Here is a 23,846-nt window from a genome sequence, read left to right on the forward strand (position 1 = left end):
CACGTTAGCTGCTAACGTGCATACTAACTAACACTAACACTGACGCTGACGCTAACACGGTCGCCACAGTTACATAAGCTCCTTCTACAGCTCTGACACCATGTCCCAGTGAGTCATAATTTGTTCTCTGCTCCCCCCAGTCCTTTTGTTATCTGGGTTCATGGTGAATGATAACGGGTAGCTGCAGGGGACTTCGGGGGTACCTGGCTGTGTAATGTAGGCGATGCGTTTTATTACCCTGTGGGCCAGGGAAAGCGCTTAATTGCTTGTGAAATGGAAAGAGGGAGAGGAGCAGTGTTTCGGGAGGAAGGGGGGGGGGGGGGGGGGGGGGGGGCGCTTACTCGATCCCTCGGTGGCAGCGCTTTCTCCGGAACTGGAAGACGTTCCTCACCAGCTTCTCCACCAGCTTGAAGGGCTGCTGGATCTGGGGCTGGGGCAGCGGGGTGAAGTGGACTACCCCAACATCCACCTGCAGAGGAGAGACACACACACACACATACACACAGACGCACAGAGACACGCACAGACATACACACATATACATGCATGCGACACACGCACGCACACACACGCGCACGCACACACACACACACACACACACACACACACACACATAGACAGAAGGTTAGAGAAAAGCTCAGGACTGTGCTGAAGTGGATTTTTCGTTTGGGAAGGGGAGGGCGAGTGAGGGGACGCACTGCGTGAAGGAGAGCTGGATCCTGTTGCCACAGTAACACCTGTGCGAAGGGCCACAAAACCGCCCTTTTCACACGCGGATACGAAGCAGGCCACCTCCTCCCGTTACGCCAGGGGGAGATGGGCGGGTGCGTGTGTGGGGGCCGGGAGGGAGGGGCGGTGCTGACGTGGCTGCGTGGGAGGGGGCCGGGCCTCACCCTCCTCCCCTGCAGGGGAAGACTGCGAGTTCTGGCTCGGGTTCCTCTCTAACGGCCACCCCTCCCTCACACACACCGCCAGCCCACTCTCTCACACACACACACACACACACACACACACACACACACACTGCTGAACCCACCAAGGCCCCACCCCCATCCTCCCTGCTCCCCGGGCTTGGATCCGAGCCAGGCCAGCGCACGGCACTCACGCCACGCTCACCTGGTAGCAGGTGCGTCAACGGGTGAGCGGGAGTGCTTGGGGGGGGAGGGGGAATGGGGCGACTTGCCCGCCATCTGCCCAGGGAACGCGTCCGCTGCTGAAGCTCGGGTCGGACAGAACACACTGGTGACACACGTGTGAACACCCTTCCTCTCACTTCTCCCTCTGCTTCTTCAGTATGTGCCATTACCCGAATTAGCAGTTAACTGGTATTTGGTATTGTTACTTGTATTGTTTGAATAGGAGGAAAGCTCAATTGTGTTTGCCCATTTTCCTAAAAACTAGGACATGTCTAGGTATTGCTTGGGTCATTAGAGGGGGGAGGCAATGTCCTCAGATCTGGGCCTTCCTCTGATTTCGGGTGCCGCTGCGGTGCTGGACCCGGGAGTACTCCTCCACCCAGGGGACGTCACTCATTTTAGGGCGAACTTCACAAGCAATTAGTCAACGGGAAGAGCCTGTCGGATTGCGGTTACGCTCTCGGGATGCACGAAGATTGATGAAAAAAGCAACTGACAGAAGACGTCATAAATCATGTACTCATCCGAATCAATCGCAGGGCGGGAGCCTGCATTAACGAAATTAATTCCGCTACCTGTCACTTAGGCGGGTGTGGCGGCTCGTTTTCGAAACGTCCAGGGCGATCGCTTTAAATCGAACCCCCCTGTGTCCCGCTCGGAGACAGACCACCCCCGGGCTGCAGTGGTACGACAGGCAACGGTAAAGGATGCCTTTCATTTCTACCTCTCGGTGTAATTAGGCCGTTTATATTCTCCGCTCTGTGATTTAAGAGGGAACCGGTCCAAAGCCCAAACCCAGCCAGCGCGGCCAGCAGCCTTCCAGCAGCTGAGTTGTCTGGGTCTCTTTGCGGTCTAATTTACGACCGCCTGTTACACGCTGGCCGCTGGTGCTCTGATGTAATACATTCTGAACCAGCCATTAATCCTGCTCTGATAACCTTTACGCCCGAGACGCTCTCGGTTAAAATCTTATGAGGCTTTTTTCATATCTTCCTGCCTGCATCGCTTTGGCTCTGGTTGCGTCTTCTGCCAAACACTGTGACAGTGTTTGAAATCCAAAACGAAAATATGCGCCCGGTATCCCAACTCCGTGGCATTTCCCTTGCTTTTCAGACACTGTTTTCTCATCTTCCCTGTCAGCGTAGAGTAAAATGAATCCTGCGTGCGCTCTCCATAATTTTTTCTTCTTTTTTAATCTTAATCTTCATTGACTTGTTTGAGCATGCCTTTTAAGAGAGGAAAAAGAACCCAAACATATAACCCCTGAGTACCTTTATTCAAACGAACAAATACAGAATTCTCCACCTGTTCTGCCTTATTTTTCCCTCCTTTCTGATGGACTTTAACGTTCTCTCGTGCTCTGGGCCGACGGCATGTCCACAGGTTTAGCTGCCTATGCTGTAAGTGCAGCAGCAGCGCAGTAACCGTAGGGAGACCGCAACCACAATGCCTCCCGATTGGTGCGTCTTCATCCTCTGCAGCTCGGCTCCTCCCTGACCATCAGCGTAACCGGTATCAGCCTCTGCCCCTCACACCTTAAACCCCCGTCCCACAATCACGATCAGTAAGCCAGGTCCTCCCGCCTCGGGTGAACCTCCCCAGCGTTTCCCTGCAGATCCCTGCAACTTTCCCAGCGCCGCTCAGCTCACAAGCCACCTGGCTGCCTGCTGGAGTGTGAGATGTAATTTGTCTTTAGTCTTTGCAAGAGAATGAGACCGTTACCCCCAGGGAGAGTGAGGGAGAAATGGAGTTGGGGGGGGGGGGGGGGCGCTTGAGCCGCCGTCACATGCGTCTCCCTTACGTAAGTGCGACCTGTGGGTTTGGGTCGAACATGGAAGAAACAAAGGAACGTACAGATGCGAAATTAAATATGCTGCCGAGAAAAATAAGATTCCCGCAGGTGGGGGGTTGGGGGGGGGAATGCATTACAGGTAACAATGCCTTCAAAGGACAGCCTGCGTCGTGGAGAGGAGGTACTCTAAGACAAGCAGGCTTCTGCCACTGACAGCTAGGCAGCTCCTGTAGGAGGGAAGCTGTCCTCGCGCCTGTGTTTGTTTCCACAACAGCCTACGTGTGTCTCTGCTGCACCCGTCTGGTCCCTCGACGTGGGCCGGAGCTCACAGGTAGGAGTCCGGAAAAAGGGGGCAGCGAAATTTCCCGTGCGGGGGAAATCGCTTTCCCCCCCCGAGAATGCTGTCAGACCTCCACCTGAAAATGCATTCTGTCATAGAGGCGAGCCGAGAGAGGAGTCTGAGACCGTGGAGGGGGGAAAAAAAAAAGGAGCAAGAGAATTTGGGAGTCCTCGTTTCACTTCCAGGACGTTGCAGGACATAAGTGCCTGTAAATGGCTTTACGGTCCTGGCTTTCACTTGCGTTTGAAGAGACAGTAAATCTTGAAAGAGACACTCGGGCCTGAGAATCAATGCAACAGACCAAAAGCTTCCAAGACACCACTGCAGACACGGCGGCACAAATTTATTCTTCCTAATGTTTCAGCAGACATTGGGAAGTGAAGATATGAACACACCCGTAACAATTTCGCCTCCAAAGCTTTGCCAATTTACCAGGAACTGTTTTTACGGGATCCGTTCCAGTTCCAACTTCCAGACATCGCCGCAGAAGCGAACAGGATGCGGACCGCGAGCGCGGCGTGATTACAGGAGTGTGCGAAAAGCACGCGGGACTGAGCCGCAAACAAAAATAGCGGGCTGTGAAATTGCCTGTGTGTGTGGGGAGGGGGGAGTGACAGGACCTCACCCGGTGGGTACAGGCGAACGTAGCCCGCGGATGGCACAGTGAAGGAAACGTGCTTTTAATAGCCTGGCGTGTTTCACACATTCTGAATTCACACATTGGCATTCCCTGGGTACATGCTATCTGCAGCTCTCTCCACCCCCCCCCCAACCCCCCCTTATTTATTTCATTCCTACAGCACGAATTGTCAGCGTCAGCATCCAGGATCTCCTTGGTGGAGGCAGACACACACACACACACGGACACACATGCAGGGACACACACACACACACACTAAAGAAATGCTTCTTCCTACAGTAAGGAGCACCCGAGGCTTTCCACCTACAGGTCACAGCGCCCTGCTTGCTGCACTATGTTTGGTGTCATTTTCTTGTTAATGTTACACGCGTGGTTCGTAGAGGGGAAAAATGACTCTCTGAATAGCGCTGGACATGTCTGATTCTGGGACCAGGACTGAATCGAAGCTACGATTCACTGCCTTATCTTGAACTTAATCGGGATGCTGTTAGCACAAATTCCGTATCGGAAACAAGATTTGGGACCCTGTAGAACTTGAAATGAAAACTGAAAATGACTTCCTTTGCCACTGGTCTCCAGTTAAACTATTCAAACACAGAGCAAACCTCCCAGACAGGACCAGGCAGAAACACAGCGTCTATAGCGTCCCCTGTGACAGATGCTGCTGTCTGGCCTTCATATCATTTGTAAATTTCTCATCAAGTGCTGTACCACAATGCATCACGCTCCTTATGAGCCAGGTGGCCAAGGAGTTATCAAGGACCTTAGGGTAAATCTGTCCGTTTCTCTGGTCTCTCTCTCCTTCACCTTCTTTTCTCTCCCTCTTTCCTTCTCCGCTCCCCCTTCTTTTTCGCCCTCTTTGTCATTCATGAATCAAGGCTGTCCCCTCGTCCCCTTGTCCCCTCCCCCTCTCTTTCCTCCCTCTCTCACGGGCAGAGGGGAGCGGAGGGGGGAGCCAGGAGCCCGAGAGGGCGGCAGCTGCGAGTTTCGGTTCCCGCGGAGAGCTTGGAGGAGCTCCCGCTCAGGAAACGGTAAGCTCAGACACACCGGAGTCGTGGAGAGGGGGGGGGGGGGGCCTCTCATTTCCTGAGCCCCTCCCGAGTGACCGGCCTGCGCAGCAAGGGGGACACGGACGAGACTGCATCCCGGAGGAGCGTCCGCACCTGCCTGGGTAATTTACGCCCGCATCGCCACGGCGACCGCCACGGCGCGAGGCATGGGGGGGGAGAGAGAGAGTAAAAACACCGCTCTCTCTTTATTTGGTCACAGATTTCTCTAAGTAGCTTTCCTCTCGATTAAAAATTCTTTTGTTCGCTCTTTTTACTAATAATTTCGGTATTCGCTTTAATCTGGGTGAAACCTGTTATAACTGTTCCTGTATCAGGATGAAAACCATTCTCCGAGGGGATAGCGTGTAATGATAAGCAGAAGGAGAGACCATGTGCTCTATCCTGGCTCATCACTTTGCGGAAAGTTTGCCCTTGAAGGACCCTAGAAATGAAGGAATACTTGCAAGCTGGCAGAAAAGGCTGAGAAAACATCATGGGTAAAAAAAAAAAAAAATCCACAAGGCTGTTTCTGTCATAATATACTATATTGCTATGGATACATAGCTGGCTTTTTTATGGAGCTTCTATGAAACTTACTGCAACTTTTAAATTGTGAGATGTTTGTTTTCTTCTTTTTTTAACCACAGACAAGCTTGTTGTCTGTCTTAACTATCTTTCTTAAGCATAATGCAAGTTAAATAAAGAATATTTTATTCCATCTGATCGGCTAACAATGATAATTATTTACTTAATATATATCTATAATAATAAGAACAAGCGAAAACTAAGAACAAGTATTTTTTCAGTTGAACGCTGCTAGTCAAAATCATTGTCATGGACACTGACACGTTAATAAATGTTATTAATAAATGTTATTTGTATTATATTGCAGATTAATTGTGTAATATCAACGTTAGATTTCAAAGGGTAGCAGTACGGTGCAGTGGTAAGGAGCAGGGTTTTTAACCCAAAGGTGGCCTGCTCTATTCCCAGCTGGGGAATGTTATTCACCCAAATTTACCTCAGTAAATTGTATAAGTGGACAACATGTAAAAATGAATTTAACTGTATAAGAGCATCTTCTAAACAACATAATATAAATGTAATGGGAATAGTTATTAATTAGTATCCAATTATCTGAAGTAAACCGATAGTGGAGCTGGGTAGGTAGCTCAAAGCACTGCCGGCTACAATGTGAACCCCCTGTTATTGCCCCAAAAACAGTATTTAAATTAGATTATGACAAAACATACCTGTCTAAGCAAGGGTATGAAGTGCTTGTCTTCCTCTCAAAAACTCAAATTCTACCTTCAAGGAAGGCATTTTGACTCCCCTATGAGTGTAAGGGGCATCATATCACAGCATGCATTATTTTAACCATTACTGAAATGGGCTGGGGTTGGGGGTTGGGGGGGGGGGGGGGGGGGTTCTCTGTACTTTGGCACAACTGTAGAAAACACACAGCTAATTCTGTTCACACATGTAACAGTTTTTTTTCACCCACCTTCAAAAAAAAAAAAAAAAAAAAAGGCAGCAATTTAAGACAGCGTTTCTCGACGCGCACGAGAGACACTTTCCCTCAGAGTGAAGACTTCCTAGACACCCGCCGCTCGCATGGTTAATGAAACTGCGGTCTTTTTCAATCCTGGGGGTCAGCTTGCGGGCTGCGATGACGTGGCGCGGGTCACTCTCCAGGCAAAGACAAAACATCCCCCCCCCCTCAGAAGGGGCAGGCAAGCGTGCGGGGGGGGGGGGGGGGGGGGCGACGAGACGGGGGGGACCGAGACGGGGGGACGCACTGTTGCTAAGCGAAAGGATGACACGAAGGGATCCGTGAAATCTTCACCAGCCCCCCCCCCCCCCCACCCCTCCTCCCCCCACCACCTTCTTTTTCTTTTTTTTATCATCATGTTCAGATTTCGCTGCAAACGGCAAGAGGCGTCAGAGCACTTGTTATGCGTCAGCTGAGAGGTAAGGATTTCAGCATTCCTCTCTCTCTTTCTCTCTCCCCCTCTCTCTCCCTCTCTCTCTCTCTTAAAAAGAAGATCAATTATTCACTTTAAGCGTCGCTGTAACTTTATTACCGGGAGAGCAGAGATGGTACGGGACTCTGCGTTTACACATCGCGGCTGAGAGATAAGATAAAAAAAAAAAACCCTGAACATGTCTCACTTCAAAGTTTCTCTACCTGTGCACTTAAGAGGGAAAGGATGCACGGGTTCTGCGGCGTTCGCCGGCTGGCACTGACAGGAAGGTCACCGAGGCAGAGCGGAGCGAGCAACTCAGTCTCCTATGGAGGACACTGCAGCTTTAAGCACAAACAGAGCGTTGCGAATCCCCGAAACTCATTCCTCCTCTTACCGCCGAGCGTTCCGCGGAGCGCAGAGGAGATGCTGCCGAGCCGCGTGCGAGCGCGGTCTCCTTCCCTCGTAAAGCCGCGAGGAGGCGGCCGCGGCGGGCTACCTCCACGGGTCCCTTTGTTCCGCTGTAGAAGGGAAGGTGTGTGTGTGTGTGGGGGGGGGTTGGAAGGGTGTTGTTGTTGGTGGTGGTGGTGGTAGCGGGGGGTGCGACTTACTCATCTAGGGTTTCTCATTTTGGTGTCTTCCGCAGCTGAGCCGAGCCGGCACTGAGGAGTTAGCAGCCGCCAGGTCCGGTACCGGGAGACGGAGAGGAGACGGGACCGGCGGGGGCCTCCCGGGGGAAGGGGGTGACGGCAGGAGGGGAATGGCGTCCGCCGGCATGCAGATCTTCGCCTTTGTCCTGGCTCTCCTGGGCATCCTGGGAGCCACGGTGGCCACGCTGCTGCCCAACTGGAAGGTGAGCGCCGACATGGGCGCCAACATCATCACGGCCATCTCGCAGATGCAGGGGCTGTGGATGGACTGCACCTGGTACAGCACCGGCATGTTCAGCTGCACCCTCAAGTACTCGGTGCTGGCGCTGCCGGCGTACCTGCAGACGGCCCGCACCAGCATGGTGCTGTCCTGCGTGCTGGCAGGCCTGGGACTCTGCCTCGCCTCGCTGGGCCTCAAGTGCACCCGCTGGGGGGGCGGCCGGCGGGCCAAGCGGCACTCCGCCATCGCCGGTGGCGCCTGCTTCATTGCCGCGGGGCTCCTCTGCCTCGTCCCCGCGTCCTGGTTCATCAACGAGGTCATCTCCAGCTTCCTGGACTCCAGCGTGCCCGAGAGCAGCAAGTTCGAGCCCGGCGGCGCCGTCTACGTGGCGTTCGTGTCCTCGGGCTTCCTCTTCGCCGGCGGGTCCATCTTCTGCGTGTCCTGCTCAGGGAAGCGGGGCCAGGGGGGGCACCGGGAACTGATCCTCAGCCCCCCGGACAAACTACTGCAGCAGCAGCAACAGCACCAGCAGCAGCAGCTTCTGCAGAACCAGGAGCAGCATCAGTACTGCTCTCTCCTGCCTCTGGACAACAAGACTGGCTACAGTCTGCAGGATTACGTGTAGCCCCTCTCCCCTCTCCCCTCTCAGCTCCGCTTTTGCAGGAGCGAGGTGGAGGACGGATGGATTGGGGGGGGGGGGGCTGGAGGGGGGAGGACGAACGACGCCGCGGCTCGCGGGGAATGTGTCTCCGCGGTTACGAGACGGAGGAGGAGAAACTAGAAGAGGAGGGAGGGAGGGAGGAGGGCTAACGGCTTCGGCGGCTCCGCTCTCTCCCCCCCCCCCCACAACCCCCACTCTCTTCATCGCAGGCGCAGGCGGACGCAGGTATTCCCCGAGCATCGCCGCGGAACGGACGGACCGCGAACGCAGAATGCGCCGGTTGGGAGCTGCCAGCCGCGGCGGCGGTCTGGAGAGTGCAGAGGGCTAGGAGCCCGTCCGCCACACTCGGCGGACGCGCACCGGCGTCTCGTAAAATCACCCCGAGCCCCTCAAGGGGAGGAGCGGAATAACTGCTGGAGCTGCGTTTCATTTTTTCCCCTCACCAAAGGTTTGGATCAAAAAAGAAAGCAATCATTTAGCTGCTAGCAATCACTTAGCAACCTTTTCATTTGAGCGCACCGACGACCTGTCCTAACAAGGCAATATTATTGTGGAAGCCATCCCTAGCAAGCTTTTGTAGTTTTATAGAATTACCAAGAAACATAGTTTCAGTTCTGGCTCCTTCTGTATTGTTTGAGTAGCTAATAGAATGACTCATGTTCTGCCTTAGCATGCTGCCCGGTGCCTGTGAAATATGCAGTGGTATGCCTGGTAGAGACTGAAAGGTAGATACAGACCCCCCTGCACCTAAAAGCTGTAATGCATTATGCTAAAAGTAATAATAATAAGTAATAATGTGTCCAAAATGGCATGTCAGGATGCATAAAAAAATGGACAGTGGGCTGGATAATGGAAACATACTCATAATCGCTCCAGCTCCTCTCTCTTTCTCTCTCTCTCTCTGTGGGACGCAGGAATGAGCCACACTGTTGCTGGAGTAGATTTGCCTGATGTAATGCTGTAGCTTTTTTGCTTTCACGTTTTCTGCTAAAACGGAAAAAAATGAGCTTGCCTTCAGAAGGCGGCACGCTGCTCATTTATTCCACACACACACACACGCACACACACACAGATCCACGTGCGCTTATCACCCTCGTCGTCCCCACTGCCATGGTAACGGGATTTTGCGCCCAAATATCTCCATTGTGCGTGTCCGTGTGGCAGCAGGGACAGCGGCCACCCTCCACGACCCCATTGAGGGCTAACATCTGCCATCACCGCCCCCCCGCCCCCTCCCCCTCCCCCCGACGTCTGAGGGGATCAATGCCCGGGGACAAAACCCCTCCGCAACACCCCCACGCTCGCTTTCACTGGGAACCACGGCGCGCCACAAAACCCAGAGCAGGAATCCGAGCCCGAGATCGCCCCTAAGGAAAGCATCCCTTACTTCTCAAATTCTGTTTCTGGTCTGCAAACGGCTTTGTAAAACAAAGAACAGAAACATCAGAAAAGAAAATGCCAACATCAGGAAAGTAGAGGGAAAAGTGGAATGCTGCGAAAGGCTGTGTGTGTGGGGGGGGGGGGGGCGGGGGGGTGAGATAGTGCGTGCTTCAGAATAAGCCACAGCGCTGCGTTAGCGCCATTTCCATGGTGCAGTATCTTTTGCATACATTGTTTGTTGTGCTTGAAGTGCGATTTTTCTTCTCCGCGCGTCAGAAACGTGCATGCTGCCGTTCGTTTTCCCCCCCGCACACGAGACGGCGCATGCGACGGTGCAGAAACTTCAGCATGCAGTAGCCTGGCTGCTCAATGCTGTCTTTCGGCTTCAGTCAACAGGGACGTCCATTCCGACAGCGTGTGAATGAGTGATGTGGGTGGCTTTGCGGGCACGAACACACACACACGCATAAAAACAGTCACGCACGTATGCACACGCACATAAAAACACACACGCATACATGCACACATGCGCAGACACATACACATAAACACACAAAGATACACTAACACACACGAGTGCATGCGCGCACACGTACACACACACACACACACACACACACACACACACACGCCAGCCCTCCCCTGCCTCCCCCGTGTGTGACGCAGTGCCGGACGCTGCCGCGGTGCTGTGCGGTCGTGCACTCGTGAGATCCCCCCCCCCCCCCCCGGAAAGCGTCTCCGGCCCAGAGCAGCGGGGCCGGTGACAGGTCCTGGCAGTGATCTATGGCACAGCCAGTTCTGCGCATCCTGTGGACTCCCACAGGGCCAAGCAGATGGCGGAGCGCGGACCCACCTCCGCCGTGCGGGCGGCAGGCAGCGGGCATCGCCCGGGACCTGGCTGCCCTTCTGACGAAGATTACCACACCGTCCGCAGCGCTGCTTAATCTCACAGAAAGACCTGCTCGCATTAAACACGGGTGCGAGAACTGAAACATGCTCTAAACTGAGCCTGACGTGTTTGGGTTTAGAAAGTTTAGCATCTGACCTTTCCCCTTGTTTTCTTTTAGCAGAGCAAGTTGCAGTAAAGTCAAAAGGGCATCCCTGGGTCACCTTTTCTTTAAGAATCTAAAGAACCCTAGAGGTTGGGGCGTAGGGGCAGTCTGGGCGTTTTTCATTTCCTCAAAAGCACAACAATCTGTGCAGTACAAAAGCAATTTTGGCACATCGAGACATGTCAGTGGATTATGGGAATGTATCCCGTTAAGGACTGCTTATTCAGACCACTTTTGCAATGTTTGTGGAGATTCGTTTTTGTTTACAACTTATGCAAAACATGCATTTTTAAACTCATTTAAACACCAGCATATGTTCATATCTTCTTCATAAGAAGTCAACTCAGAAGCATAACACTGACAAAAAAATCTGCCATCAGACTTCTGCCATCATCTAGCTGTAGGGGCACGCGTATGCTGATGGGTTTATGGACACATTTTTTCGGTGTTGGTGGAGAAATCTGTTAAAATGAGTTATTCTGTACAGCGCTGTTGGTGACCTTGTCGATTTGCACGCTATTTCGTTCACTGCTAATGGCCCATGCACAACAAAGAGGCCTACGTATGAAACCACTCCCTGACACAGCACAGCACAATAATATCTGTCCTTAGATAACCACGGCTTTTATGTTTGTGAATGTCCGAGTTACAGTCTGAGCTTGATCTTGCAGACAATTACACACTGTTCAAATGCTGTTTCCCATTGTCCCAGTGTGCTTATGCAAGTACTGTAGTTATATTTTTACTAATAAAATTATTTTGTAGAAGCCACGTGTCTCGACCAAATTGTGTTTTATGCGCTTCTTGGTGGAGTTGGACAGTGGAGCAAAGCTGCATGCCAGCAGTGAGGATTTGTCTTCCTGGAACAGGACGTGACGATTGTAGGCCGTTTTCTGTTTGTAAACCATGGCCTTCTCCTTCTGGTAATACACAAAAAAAGCTTAAAGAAAAGAAGGAAGCTGTCGCTTTCCTCTTAAAGCAAGCACCCACCACGCGATTCCCGTCACAAGCCAATATAAAGTGAAGGAAGAACAAAGGCTGTTTGACTGATATTAGACCCTCTCCGTGGGGAAGCGGCCGACTTAGCGAGACGTCGCGCCGGCGTCCCTCGAACCCGCGTGTCTCCTCGCATTTCGGGCTGCGTGCTTGAAAGGATTTGACTCACGCGCGTGTGCACAGAACGGGGTTTTGCTTGATATGCGTGCTTCATCCTCCACGAGAACACACCGCTGGCGTGTACCGTGTTGTACGGGTCTGTAACGTGGAACAACAGCTGGTGCAGTTAGCCAGCATCTCGTTTTGCCGGGTACGCCAAACGTCAGCTCGTATCGGCTCAATTTGCGTGGCACGCTGCTCATTCACACGGAAGTGACACGTTAACCATAAACCCTTTGAGGTTGTTAATCCTGTTTTTTTTTTTTCTCCCCCTTCATGAAAGCAGCTCTTACATGCGGGGGCTACAGTGATCCAGGTCTCAACGCGCTCCCTGCCAGAGATTCCCTTTCGAGTATGAAAGAACCTTAAATAACTTCTGAATTTTAAAAAAAAAATAACATATAATTTCAAAGTAGCTCTCATTAGTGCAGCCGCTATGACGCGTGAAGCTGCGTTTTCTGAAACAAACATCCGTCCTGGTGCTGGGTAATTTAAGGCCTCTCTGTCTGCTTTATGCAATGAAGCCGAGGTTAAAAAAAATAATAAAAAGAAGCGTTTCCCCCATGAGCGAACACTAATAAGATCCGTTCCTCGGTGTATTCATCCTACACTCTCTTCAAAGGGTTTTGCTATAGATGTTCTATATATTGGCCAGACAGTCAGTGCAGTTGTCCTTCACTTTCAAAGTTCTGTCCCCGCTGTTGTGCTGTTGAAGCTGCAAGTGTTCCGATTCGCTGGTCGAAAACTGCAACATTTTTCCACAGCTGGCAGAGACGGAACACGGAACTGAGGCAATACAAGAGCTGAATATCTGGTCACAATATACAACATCTGTGGCTCTACCCGCTGCTGCAGTAATGGCTGACCGTGGATCCCGGCTGAAATTTACGATGCGCAGTTTGAAAAGCACTGGCTCGTGACAGGTGTAAGCCTTACTTGATCTCCTCCTCACTCCCTCGTCTATATATGGACCCCATTATGCTTCAGCAGGGCCTGTTGCTGGCAAGTACTGGAAGAAACAGCAGACTGGAAGAGCTGCTTATGTTCAGAGGTTATTACTGGTTTCCATGTGCAGGTAGCATATACACGTCTGACATACACAACACAGGTTAAACAGATATTGCGTGCACGTGCTTCCACCATTGAACACTCGCTCCGTGAAACACAGAACATCAAAACGTCAGCCAGTAACATCAAAATCAGTCAGCTGTAACATGTTAAAGCTTTGCCGCAACTAAACTGCTCTAGATGCCATAAGCTTTGCGGAGGTTCAGCTTTAGAGGACATGGTGTGTTACGGCTATCAACTCTTTAAGACTAGAAACCTGCATTGACACAAAAAAAAAAAAAAAAGGGTCCTAAATATATTCTCTTCCCCAAAATAAAAACTGAACGGGGTTGCATCCAAAAGGCCGGTTGTTTGATATTCAATGGTAATCATGGTCAGAAGTTAAGCTTTAGCCTTGAAGCGCCTTGCATTTCTAAAGGTACTGCACTGTCTGGCTGCATAGATTTTAGTACAATAGATCCACAGCGGATGTCAGAGTAAGCATTGCCTTTTTGTGTCTTAGGAACAGCAACAATGGGAGGAATATTACCCTATCAGTTTGAGCTTGAATATTCATCAGTCAAGGACAGGAAAGAGCCAGCCTCTGTTTCTGTGGAGAAAAGGCTAATTGTACAGCTGCCAAATGACATGGCACCTCTAAAGAAGGTAGCTCGGCATTTAAGGAATAAGCAGCTTTCTAGCTGGGTTTCAACCGGGCAAGACTGCAACCCTATGTAATAACCATCTGAGTCAACCATGATTCACAGAAAGAGGATCTTGTTATTATGCTCTTGATACATGCTCACTTGCTAACTAGCTCTTGAGCAAGCTACCTAGGTATCTGCCTAACTAATTAGCAAGCAATATTCAATAAGTAGAGCTAAAAAAAACAGAAGAATGTACCAAACTGTCAGGTATCATCACATCAGTGTCACTATACTCAGCGGTTAAATCAGTTAGTTCGGCCAGAGGTGACCGGGGAGTAATTTACAACCATCAAACTTTAAACTCTGTGTGGTACACAACATGAAATGTTCAGAAACAGAATAAACCCCACCTCCCTCGTACCCCCCCCCCCCCCCCCCCCAAGGGGTGACGGCAACCCACATCCATCCTCATCATGGGGTTTTCCCTGTCTCCTGCACTTCTGCGCCTGTCGCAGCACGCATCCCACAAACCGAAAATCAGAGCACTTACAGCAGGCTCGGCGCCGTCCGGGGACATCCACACACCGTGACTTACATAAATTAATATTGGGAAGAACAACAGTAAGGTGCAATTGCATGGCATCCAAAAGTGAGCGCTTGAACAAACCCTCTTTTTCCCCTCCCCAGAGAGCACTCTATCCAGTTTATTTTGCGAATGCAATCAGTATTTTGACATGCCCGGAATGGCTTCATTTCTGATTAATGAACTGCAGTTTGGATGTTTTCCTCTCGACTTGCGTTTCCGTGTTGTTTGTGGAGTACCTGCCGAGAGCCTAACCCTCATGGCTGAGCAACTGGATATCTCTGCATATTATTCTCTCGCAGCTCAGCTAAGGATTTTATTGGCCTGCAGACCTCCCACACCACCCTCTTTCTGCTGCGAGGATGTGATGTTCTTTTTCAAAATGGGAGAAAATTAAGTTAACCATTGGACGATCATTTGTAAAATTATACTTAAAATGCCACCCTATTTCCTTTTTTTGATAGATCATCAGTGCTTTCTCCTGGGTAATGATATAATATCCTCTCCCCTCCCCCCATTTTTGGGCTATGTAGTCTTTTGTGGATTCTGTGCTTTATATGTACTATATGTGAAAATTTCAGTTCTACGTTGCCTAATTGAACAGATGGCTCCAGGTGCTGCGTTTGGTATTTTTAATGTTCCTCCACAGGCAATGAGGAAAGGACGGGGGAGACTGGGGAGGCATGAGCACAGTTAAATATTGTTACTGAAATGCTATTAAAAACAGGAAAGTAGCCTAATCATACACTACAGTCTCAACCCTGTGAATGGTATTGTATTTCCCACTACATTTTATTTTAAAAACTGGTCATTAGAGACAGGAGGTAAAAAAAATCTTTACAGAGCCTCTTTGACCTTGAAGTTTGACCTTGAACCCAGACCAGAAAATAAAGGGGGGTCTGGGGACTAGTTGGGATGAAATTCTGGTTCAGGCACAGCCCATCCACTGCTTTTGGGATGGACAGCACAGGGCAGGACAGGGGGACGCAGAACATGAATGTTCCTTTCCCAGCGGTGTCACTGGGGCATGTAAATATTCAACAGATGAGGATGCACAGATAGAGATATTTAACAAAAAATCATCTGCATAATGTCTCTGATTCATTTCATTTTACATTATGCAAATTTTCAAAATGTCATTTCGTCTCGTGTCTTACGCCTGTCAAATAACCTGCATATTGTGCTGATAAATTGCTTAGAAAATGAAGTATCTATGAAAGACTTCTTACGCTTACTAAAACAATTATTCACTCACTACCTGAGGCCTCCAAATATCAAAACGCAAACTTACACGCATGTCAACGAGCCACTGCACAGAAACAAGAACTCACACACAAAGGTCCACCATTCAACGGTTCAACTTACAACATCAAGGACAGCTCTGGCCCACGCAAACAACACAGGCTATATTCCACAGCAGTAAAATACAAAGTTGGCCAACATTCCACTGTAACTTGAAATTGTAGCATCCGCAGACATTGTGCCTTTAATAAATTGTCGCCTCGATGTGTAAAATAATAATGCCATCAGCCGAACTGGCCTGCAGTTCAAAAATCACACACTTCCGTGAGAACCCATTCATCTGTATTTTAGGCACATATGACTCATCGTACATTGAGAGACTGATTTACACTGATTTGCACCTAATTGGTAGACTATTTAAAGGGATAAAGCTATTTACAGTAATAAGCTGTTTAAAGTCTGTTCCACCTGTGTCCATGACCTGCCGAAGGCTACGGAAGATGGGTTTTTGTATCATTCTTCTGTTTCCCAGCAGTGTGATTTTTTTTTTTTTTTTGATCTAAAAATAAAAGATGTTGAGAGCGTGTTTTATTCTTCTTATCACTTTGAGTTTACAACGCAGACATTGTGAGTGGGTGGTTGTCTGCAATTAACTCGAAATTAAAATACAAGGCGTATAACAAGGTTACTGTACGCTACCTTGTTTACTAGCCAGCTAAAGAGTCAGCATAATGACAGCAGTCTAGCTCAACTGCTCATTGGTTAGTTATATCTACAGGGCCAATCAAAAATACATTTCTGCCAGATGCCAGATGTCTTCATCGTTAGGAATCACTACAGTATTGCATGACTGAAACCTGTCTGAAAAAGGGTTCAGATCATAAACACCATCTGGGCAAAGCACAGTAAAGCCAACAGAGGCAGGCATTTCAGTGACGAGACACATCAGCACCATTACAGCCCACGGCAGAAACGTAACCTACATCTCTCCATATGTTCATGAATCCTCAGGCACAAGATGCAGGACTAATTCCAGCCATTATTACCATTCTCACAGTGCAAAAAAGGTAATGCTTATGGTGGTCAGATTCTGAATGCCTATCAAACAGAGAGCTATGCAGCCAGGCTTCCAGCTAACCTATTTGTTATCATCGATTTCAGAACGCACTGCGATACCTTTTAAAAGTCTGGGCCCTGCAAGGCAAGCGACTGAGTGTCAGTCTGACCACTGAAAGGGATTTTTTAAGGCTCTGAAATAAAGCCATCACCGCAAGTCTGATTTTACGTGTCCAGAGTGAAAGCTGCAGTGAGGAAGAGCCTTTTAGGGAATGCTGTTACATTTCAACAAAAAGCCAGCTATTCACTCACGCCAGCGTTTCTTCCCCGAAAAGGGAAACGCTATTTCCTTCCTGCTTTTCGGGACCACCACCACTAAAGATTCATTACGAACGCTGCATAAAGAAGTTGTAAAGTCAGATTTTCAGGGGTCCTAATTGCAATCTAGAAAAGAAAAAAAAAAAACACTCTCAGGTCAATAGCGCTTAGATTGATCATTTGGTGCAGCGTTTTTTCACTGACTTCACTGACATTTCTTGCAACTACAAGCAGGCAGTTCCCCACTCTTTTTTTTCCCCGCATTTCCTGGAATTTTGCCAGTGATCTAGCGATGTGCCTGTCAGAGGAGCTCTCCTTTCCAGGCATGGTCATTGACTGCAGTTGTTTTGCTTAGAACGCAATGCACTGCATCACGGCCAGTCCCGTGCAGCTTCAGAACGCAGCGCCAATTCATCCTGAACTGTTTAAGAGCCCTTGCTGCCGAGGTGTTTCAGTTTAAGGTAGCGTAAGTATTTTTAGCTTTCAACTTGGGACTGTGATATATTGGGGCACGTTTAGGCCTTCAGGGCGTATTCTCTTAGCGGTACAATGTTCATCTGTACTGGTCTGCAAAGTGCTACTTTGCCCGTAAAAAGAAATATGTTTCCAGTGCTCTTGATACCTTAACCAACGCCATTCTTTTTAGCTGAGAATGGATAGCCGGAAGGAGAATGCACATGGCTATAGACATTACCATGGTCTCACACTGTATACTGGAAAATCCAATATTTAATTTAGATTAATTCAAAAGACAGTTCATAATTCCACATTTTAATTTTAAACCACAATGCGGTGTAAACTGAAAAAAAAATTAAAAAATGATTCATTGTAAAATGAAATCAATGGAATGAGCTGAAAACAGTTAAGTACTGCACAACCCAAACCTACCTACAGAGTAACACAAAACCGGTAAATTCCATAGGTGATCATGCCATCACCACTGGGAATTTGTTAACATTGCCAGCTATGGTTAACAGCCAAAACGGTCTCCAACAGTGACCAGCAATCAACTCAGTGCAGCAGCTTCTTTTAACATTTTACAGGGTAAAAGTACAGACAGAACTAATCTGCTACCAACTACACCTGCAACACATTTTTTTTTTAAATGATCTAGTGGTCTGATGATACCACGGCCCAAATGTTTTATTCGGTGCAAGCTTTTTATCTGACTTGCAGTCCTTGATAGTGATAGCACAGATGGAGGAATTCTGTTCATGGCCGCCCATGGCCCCGCCCCTTTTGGAGGTAGGGTAGCTGAGGCAGGCATTACTCGAGCTGCTTGACGACCGGCCCCGACAACCATCTGCTCCAGGCACATTTCCCTCTCCCTCCCCATCGATCTCAGTCATCATCCCCTCACCTGGCAACCCTCACCACACTATTGGGCGTAGGGTTTTTTTTTTTATTTTACTTTTAAAAAGTCGTTGTTGGATGGCTGTCACAGTGAGTATAGATAAACGGGAAGGTGAAAAAAAATAAAAGAATTTGAATGAAAATTCAAATAAAACGAACGCTCACACCATGGCTTATTTCACACTCCGACTCTGACATTTCACACTCTCTGCTCTCATCACTGAGACCTAATTAGGAACTGCCCCTGCTGAAGGCTGAGCCAGCCCCCTGCTCCCATCCCTCCACCCTGAAAGAGGGGCGCTCCAACGCCCCTGTGTCTCATTCCCTCATCTCCAGGGGTGTCCCGTTAGCACGACGCCACAAGCTCTCTAGGGCAGGGCGCTGGAGAAAAAAACGAAAAAGCGTGCTTTAGCGCTGCCAGTTAGCATTCCCCCTGTCCCGGGAATCAGGCGGCTCTGCGGACAGAATTACATCAAACCTCTGCTGTAATTCTGCAGCTAAATGTGACGGGATGGGAGCCGTTTGTGGGCCCGCTTGGCTCCCGGGGGCTGGAGCGGATCCCAGATTCTGTGACACGGACCAGCTTGATCCGCTGAACGGTGTGCCAGACTCTCACAGTCCCAGCGCTGCTCTTATTTGAACGCGCTGTGCCAAGCGGAGAAGGGGAGCAGGCTGTGTTTTACGCACTTTACATGACTCGTTAGCGGTTACTACCCACAATCCTCCTGGGTCAAAGAGGACGGCCTAAATGCAAGACCACTGAAGAGTATCCAGCGAAATCAAACTTAATGAACGTGGCTATTCATGTGGTTTTAAGAGGATTCATCACCTGTTTGGTACCAGTACAGCACTGTTCACATTCATGTCCGCTATTTCATTATGCCTAGACCACAAGCCATGATCAAACACATACATGGTTTTGAAAGCATTACTTGAAACACACACACGCATTCAAAGATATCATCAGCTCATGAGACCTTTTTAACCAAAGAATGATATAGCAAGAAGATACTGCAGCATTCACATTGGGAATTATTAACAAATTATGGAAAAAAAACAACCTCTAAGCAGTTTACACAGCTTACCATTTTAAAAGGTGGATACATATGCAGCACACATTTATACAGCTGGACATTTGCAGTTTGGGTACAGGCTGCCCAAATGTACAACAGCAGAAAAAGCAGGGTGCTGAACCAGCAGGTTTACCAGCCCTGCTCTTTACCGCTAAGACTACACCTCACTGCTTTCCTCCAAATACTTCCTGCATTCAGTTTCTATTGTGTGACCATAAGCATGTAATCAATAGGATGGTCTTTTAATCAGAACGGGGATATGAGCGTGACTGTTCATGGCACAGGCCCAGTGCATCCCCACTGCCCTGTGTGGTTGGGTGTGTGTGTGTGTGTGTGTGTGTGTGTGTGTGTGTGTGTGTGTGTGTGTGTGTGTGTGTGTGTGTGAATGGGTGTGTGTGTGTGTGTGTGTGTGTGTGTGTGTGTGTGTGTGTGTGTGTGTGAGAGAGTACATCCTGTGACGGATTACCAAACGCTGTTAACGCAGGAGACAACGGCAAATCCGGCGGGATTACTGGAGCCGCCGTGATTCTTGGAGGTTCTGTGACGAGCGTGAGGCTGAGAGACCGAAATGACACAGTTCGAGAAAATCCCATCTTCGTGAGCCTCGTGGAAAAAAAAATTAACAATCCAAAGCTTAGGGGAATTAAGGCACCTCATTAAGGATGAGAATTGGAGTCAGTAGCGCTCGGTTATGTGTGTGGGCCACTCTATTACCGAGGGCACAGCTTATATCAGCAATACAAGCGTAGCGCCACCGCTGGTGTGGAGGGGCAGTGCTGTATTCACTAGGGAGTGTACAGTACTACTGCATTGACCTGTCTTAGCCAAAGCCAAACAATAGACTGTTGTGACAACTGATAACGACAGTGCTGTTCTCCTGGTTATGCTACTATTTACTTAGGACTCGATTCAATTTCCCAATATGGGATAATAAAGGCTAATTGATCAATTGATTTATTATTTTGTGCTCAATTTGTTACACAAAACTGTATCCAAGGACAATGCATAAAAGCATATTGTGCCGGATCAATCCCCGTTGACTGCTGGATCGATCACTTCCCATGGTGTGGCTTATCGGGTCTTAATCTATAGGTCAGGATGCAAAATGGACTCCAAGCAGGTCTGCAGGTATTTTCACCTCCGTTGCACTGTCAGAGTATATTGGTTTTTACACTGTTTCACCCCCATTCATCCCTGCTTGCAGATATATTCCTTTTATTGGACTCATCCAAAGCAAGCTACCCCTCTGTGAGAGAATAGGCATTTAACTAAATAATTCATTCACAGCATAAAAATTTTCATACTCAATCAAATGTATTTTATTAAGCAGTCAAAGCCTTTGGGAAAAAAAAAATAAAACCTTCCAAGCTATCAAAAAGCAGGTCGTTCGAGGAAAGCGCAATTCAGAAACCGCTCAGGACCACCTGCTGGGAGAAATGGAACCTCATTTATCATGGAGCGAGCGGAGGACGATAACCTTCACTGTGATCTGCATACCGAAAGCAACGTGAGGTGAACAGAGATTTGCTGACGAGCAAAGTCAACTTTTTTTTCATTTGCATCCTTTTGAGTGTCAGAATTCCAGCTTTCACCCCTAACCACACCTAGACACTAGGGCGAGATGGAAAGGTTTGAACACGGACGAATTTGAACATTTTAACAAAACAAAAAAAAAAAACTGAAAGGCAAGCTACTACCTTGATTACAGTATTAGCCACTTCAAAACATGTGCTCATAGCTTTCTAGAATCGCAAAACGGTCACTCGCTAGAGAGTTAGCTATTGCTGCCTGTGTTTGCACTCTCTCTTTGCCCTGGCAGTGAGCTAAATGCTTTCGCCTTTATGGCCAAACTTGGCGGAAAACACTAGCATAGCCTGAAAGCGGAGCACGTCAGTCCCTTTACCTCACTGAACCTGCTGAGGCGCGGTCTAGCGGAGAGATCCGCGTCTCTGTCACACACCTCCATAAAAAGGACACACCTCTCCCCCTCAGCCAGTGTAAGTAACCACTTAGCTTCTAACGCGTCTGAAAGCCGCTGTGAAATGGAAGCGCTGGCCGTCAAAAGGATTCTATAAATAGGAACCAAGTACATTTCATAAATGCAAAACCACTGTACATTTTAATATTCCAGCTATTCATGAAAACCCCACAGAATGGCCTATTGTACACATCACGGTGCAACGCTGAAAAGGTCAGCCGCACATTTTAAAACGGCTCGGTAGTTAGATTTTTCAAAAGTAACTAAAATAGTTTTTAAAAAGTTGTTATAAAAGCTGTATAATAAGCCAGTCCACACATGGCAAGACAGAAAGCATATGATAACAGACCAAAAAAAAACCCAGGCAACTGATTCATCTCTTTACATGCAACATGAAAGACTTGGTGCCCAGCATCCACTCTGGCAATGTTATATTTTGAGGCTAAAACAACTCCTTAATTCAAAGGGTTGAGAAATTTAAGTATTTCTACAGCCAGAACTACAGTGTCTTGCTTACTTTTAGTTATTTTGGGTCTGGCAAATGTCTGGACCATTGGGCCACTGTGGGGTCGATGGATGGAAATCAAAGTCAAACAATTATTATGAAAAGCTATAAAAATGACTCCTATCTAATGAACATAATAAAATCTTCATCTTACCAAAATTTATTGACGACACTGCTATGCACTAAACACCCATTATCTCTTAATGATAAAATATTTGGCTTCTCTCCCACATGAGTAAAAAATATGAACTCATGTAAATATGCCCGTTATGCGATCACAAAACCACGTGCAATTGGACACTATCCAACAGTAAATGAGAGTAGCAATGTCCAGTGCCAAACAGCACTTTTAAAATTATTGTGGCATATGGGAGGTAAGGAGCAAAGATGGTATCCCAAAGGCTGCTGCTTCCATTTCATTACATTACATTGCATTACATGCATTTAGCAGACGCTCTTATCCAGAGCGACTTTCATCGCAATAGAGCATAAGTGTATCCGTTCAATTTAAACGAGCAACAGTGTCAGACCAGGCTAACAACACTCGCAGACCAGTAAGTGTGTGCATAACACTATTCAAGCCCTACCAGAAGTTAACTTGTGCACTCTGACAAATGCCAACTATACAACGATACAACAGGTCGTAGAACACAAATTCATAATACATCATAATACTACACATGGTGTTAACATTGAATGCGAGAAGCAGCAGGTATTAGGGGGTGGGGATAGAAGTGGACCACATCCATCCCCTTCCCAGTGGGTAATTGCGGTTGTACCCTTGAGCTACCTGGCCCGCCACAGTACATACCCTGCTATATGAATGCACCACGTGCAAAAACTGTAAGCCACGAAACTTGTTCTGGGTATGGGCTTCAGCGCGGCAAATGTGCTGTGTACCTGTAAACAGGTGTAGTAAGCAAATCCAAGCATACCTCACTGTACCCTTTCATATCTATAGCTTTATTGCCGGGTATGTTGCACTACACACATACATATGGCACCTATCAAAGCATGTATGCCAGTTATCACAGCACTGCGGGAGGGGCTGAATTATCCGTGTCCTGTATCTACTGTCTTTTGTGTCACTTTATTAGATGCACTTTGAATTTGCTCTTTTTGAGTTGCTCTCTCACACGATGAAAGATATTGTCATATATCAAGAAACACATATATTGCAAACACATTTAAAATGTATCAATGTATCAATGCAAAGAAGAGAGATATTGTAATACACAAAAACAGCAAAATGGACATATTTCCAAGATTCAGCTAAAACATATATTCTCAATATATCATTTTTTGTATGGGCTGGGAAAAAAGCATTTGCCAAACAACAGTGTAAACTATTGTCATTATTGTTATCAATTTTATTTTGTGTTGCCGGAGACGTTGCAATTTGTGTTGCAATGACAAGCAACTTTATACACAGAATGGTTGCCTGTGGCCACTCGGGAGTTGCTCAACCTTACTGCGTATTACTTGATTACACAGAACAACCAGGGAAACCTGATTGGTTCAAATTGGGCTTCTAGAACACACAGATATATTCTGCGCAGTACTTGTGATGAAATAATCATCAGAGGGGTTTCTTCTGCATGCTCAGACTCCCGTTTTCCCACTCTCTCTCTCTCCTGCTCGCTCGCTCGCTCCGACTGGATTAAATATTTACTGAAGAGGACCTCTTTGAGATGCTCGACGCCCCCGCTCAAAAAAGGGCAATTAAACTTCGCAGTCTATTCCAAGTCTCTGGGCTCGATGAAGCTAACAAGAGGAGATCTCTTGTGTGTTCTTTCGACCCCCACCCCCAACAAACGACAGTCAGTCCCGGCTTTCCCGTCTTTTTCTCACACGCACACCGCAGTGTCCCAAACACTGCAAGACCTCCGAGGGTGAAGGTCTAGTTGCACATCCTGTACGTCCCCCCCTCTACCTCACAGGTGTAATTACAGCCGCACGGACGGCCATCTTGGCTCAACAGCACCAGATGTGCTTGAGCCCTCTT

At 48.2% G+C, this 23,846-nt stretch overlaps 2 protein-coding genes across 5 annotated transcripts in view; one reads left to right on the forward strand and one right to left on the reverse strand.

Moving 5' to 3' along the window:
* tfb1m (transcription factor B1, mitochondrial) overlaps positions 1-23,846 on the reverse strand; it is a 33,067-nt gene that overhangs the window by 2,512 nt on the left and 6,709 nt on the right. For both annotated transcript variants that reach the window (XM_036541670.1, XM_036541669.1), the window contains exon 7: positions 342-469. In XM_036541670.1, coding sequence (XP_036397563.1) covers positions 342-469 — 128 coding nt within the window. The remainder of the gene's footprint in view (positions 1-341; positions 470-23,846) is intronic.
* LOC118786558 (claudin-20) lies at positions 4,859-9,689 on the forward strand. 3 transcript variants are annotated; one of them, XM_036541673.1, is made up of 2 exons: positions 4,859-5,079; positions 7,568-9,689. In XM_036541673.1, the coding sequence occupies exon 2, from the start codon at positions 7,682-7,684 to the stop codon at positions 8,414-8,416; it is 735 nt and encodes a 244-aa protein (XP_036397566.1). In that variant the 5' UTR covers positions 4,859-5,079; positions 7,568-7,681; the 3' UTR covers positions 8,417-9,689. The 3 variants fall into 3 exon arrangements, with proteins under 3 accessions (XP_036397566.1, XP_036397565.1, XP_036397564.1); XM_036541672.1 differs by lacking the exon at positions 4,859-5,079 and adding an exon at positions 6,850-6,928; XM_036541671.1 differs by lacking the exon at positions 4,859-5,079 and adding an exon at positions 6,884-7,456.

Source organism: Megalops cyprinoides, chromosome 12 (genome assembly GCF_013368585.1).
Source record: "Megalops cyprinoides isolate fMegCyp1 chromosome 12, fMegCyp1.pri, whole genome shotgun sequence".
Classification (NCBI taxonomy): domain Eukaryota; kingdom Metazoa; phylum Chordata; class Actinopteri; order Elopiformes; family Megalopidae; genus Megalops; species Megalops cyprinoides.

What these genes read in the sequence shown, in the direction of transcription:
- LOC118786558 (XM_036541673.1), top strand. Translation starts at nt 7,682, where the DNA reads ATGGCGTCCGCCGGCATGCAGATCTTCGCCTTTGTCCTGGCTCTCCTG.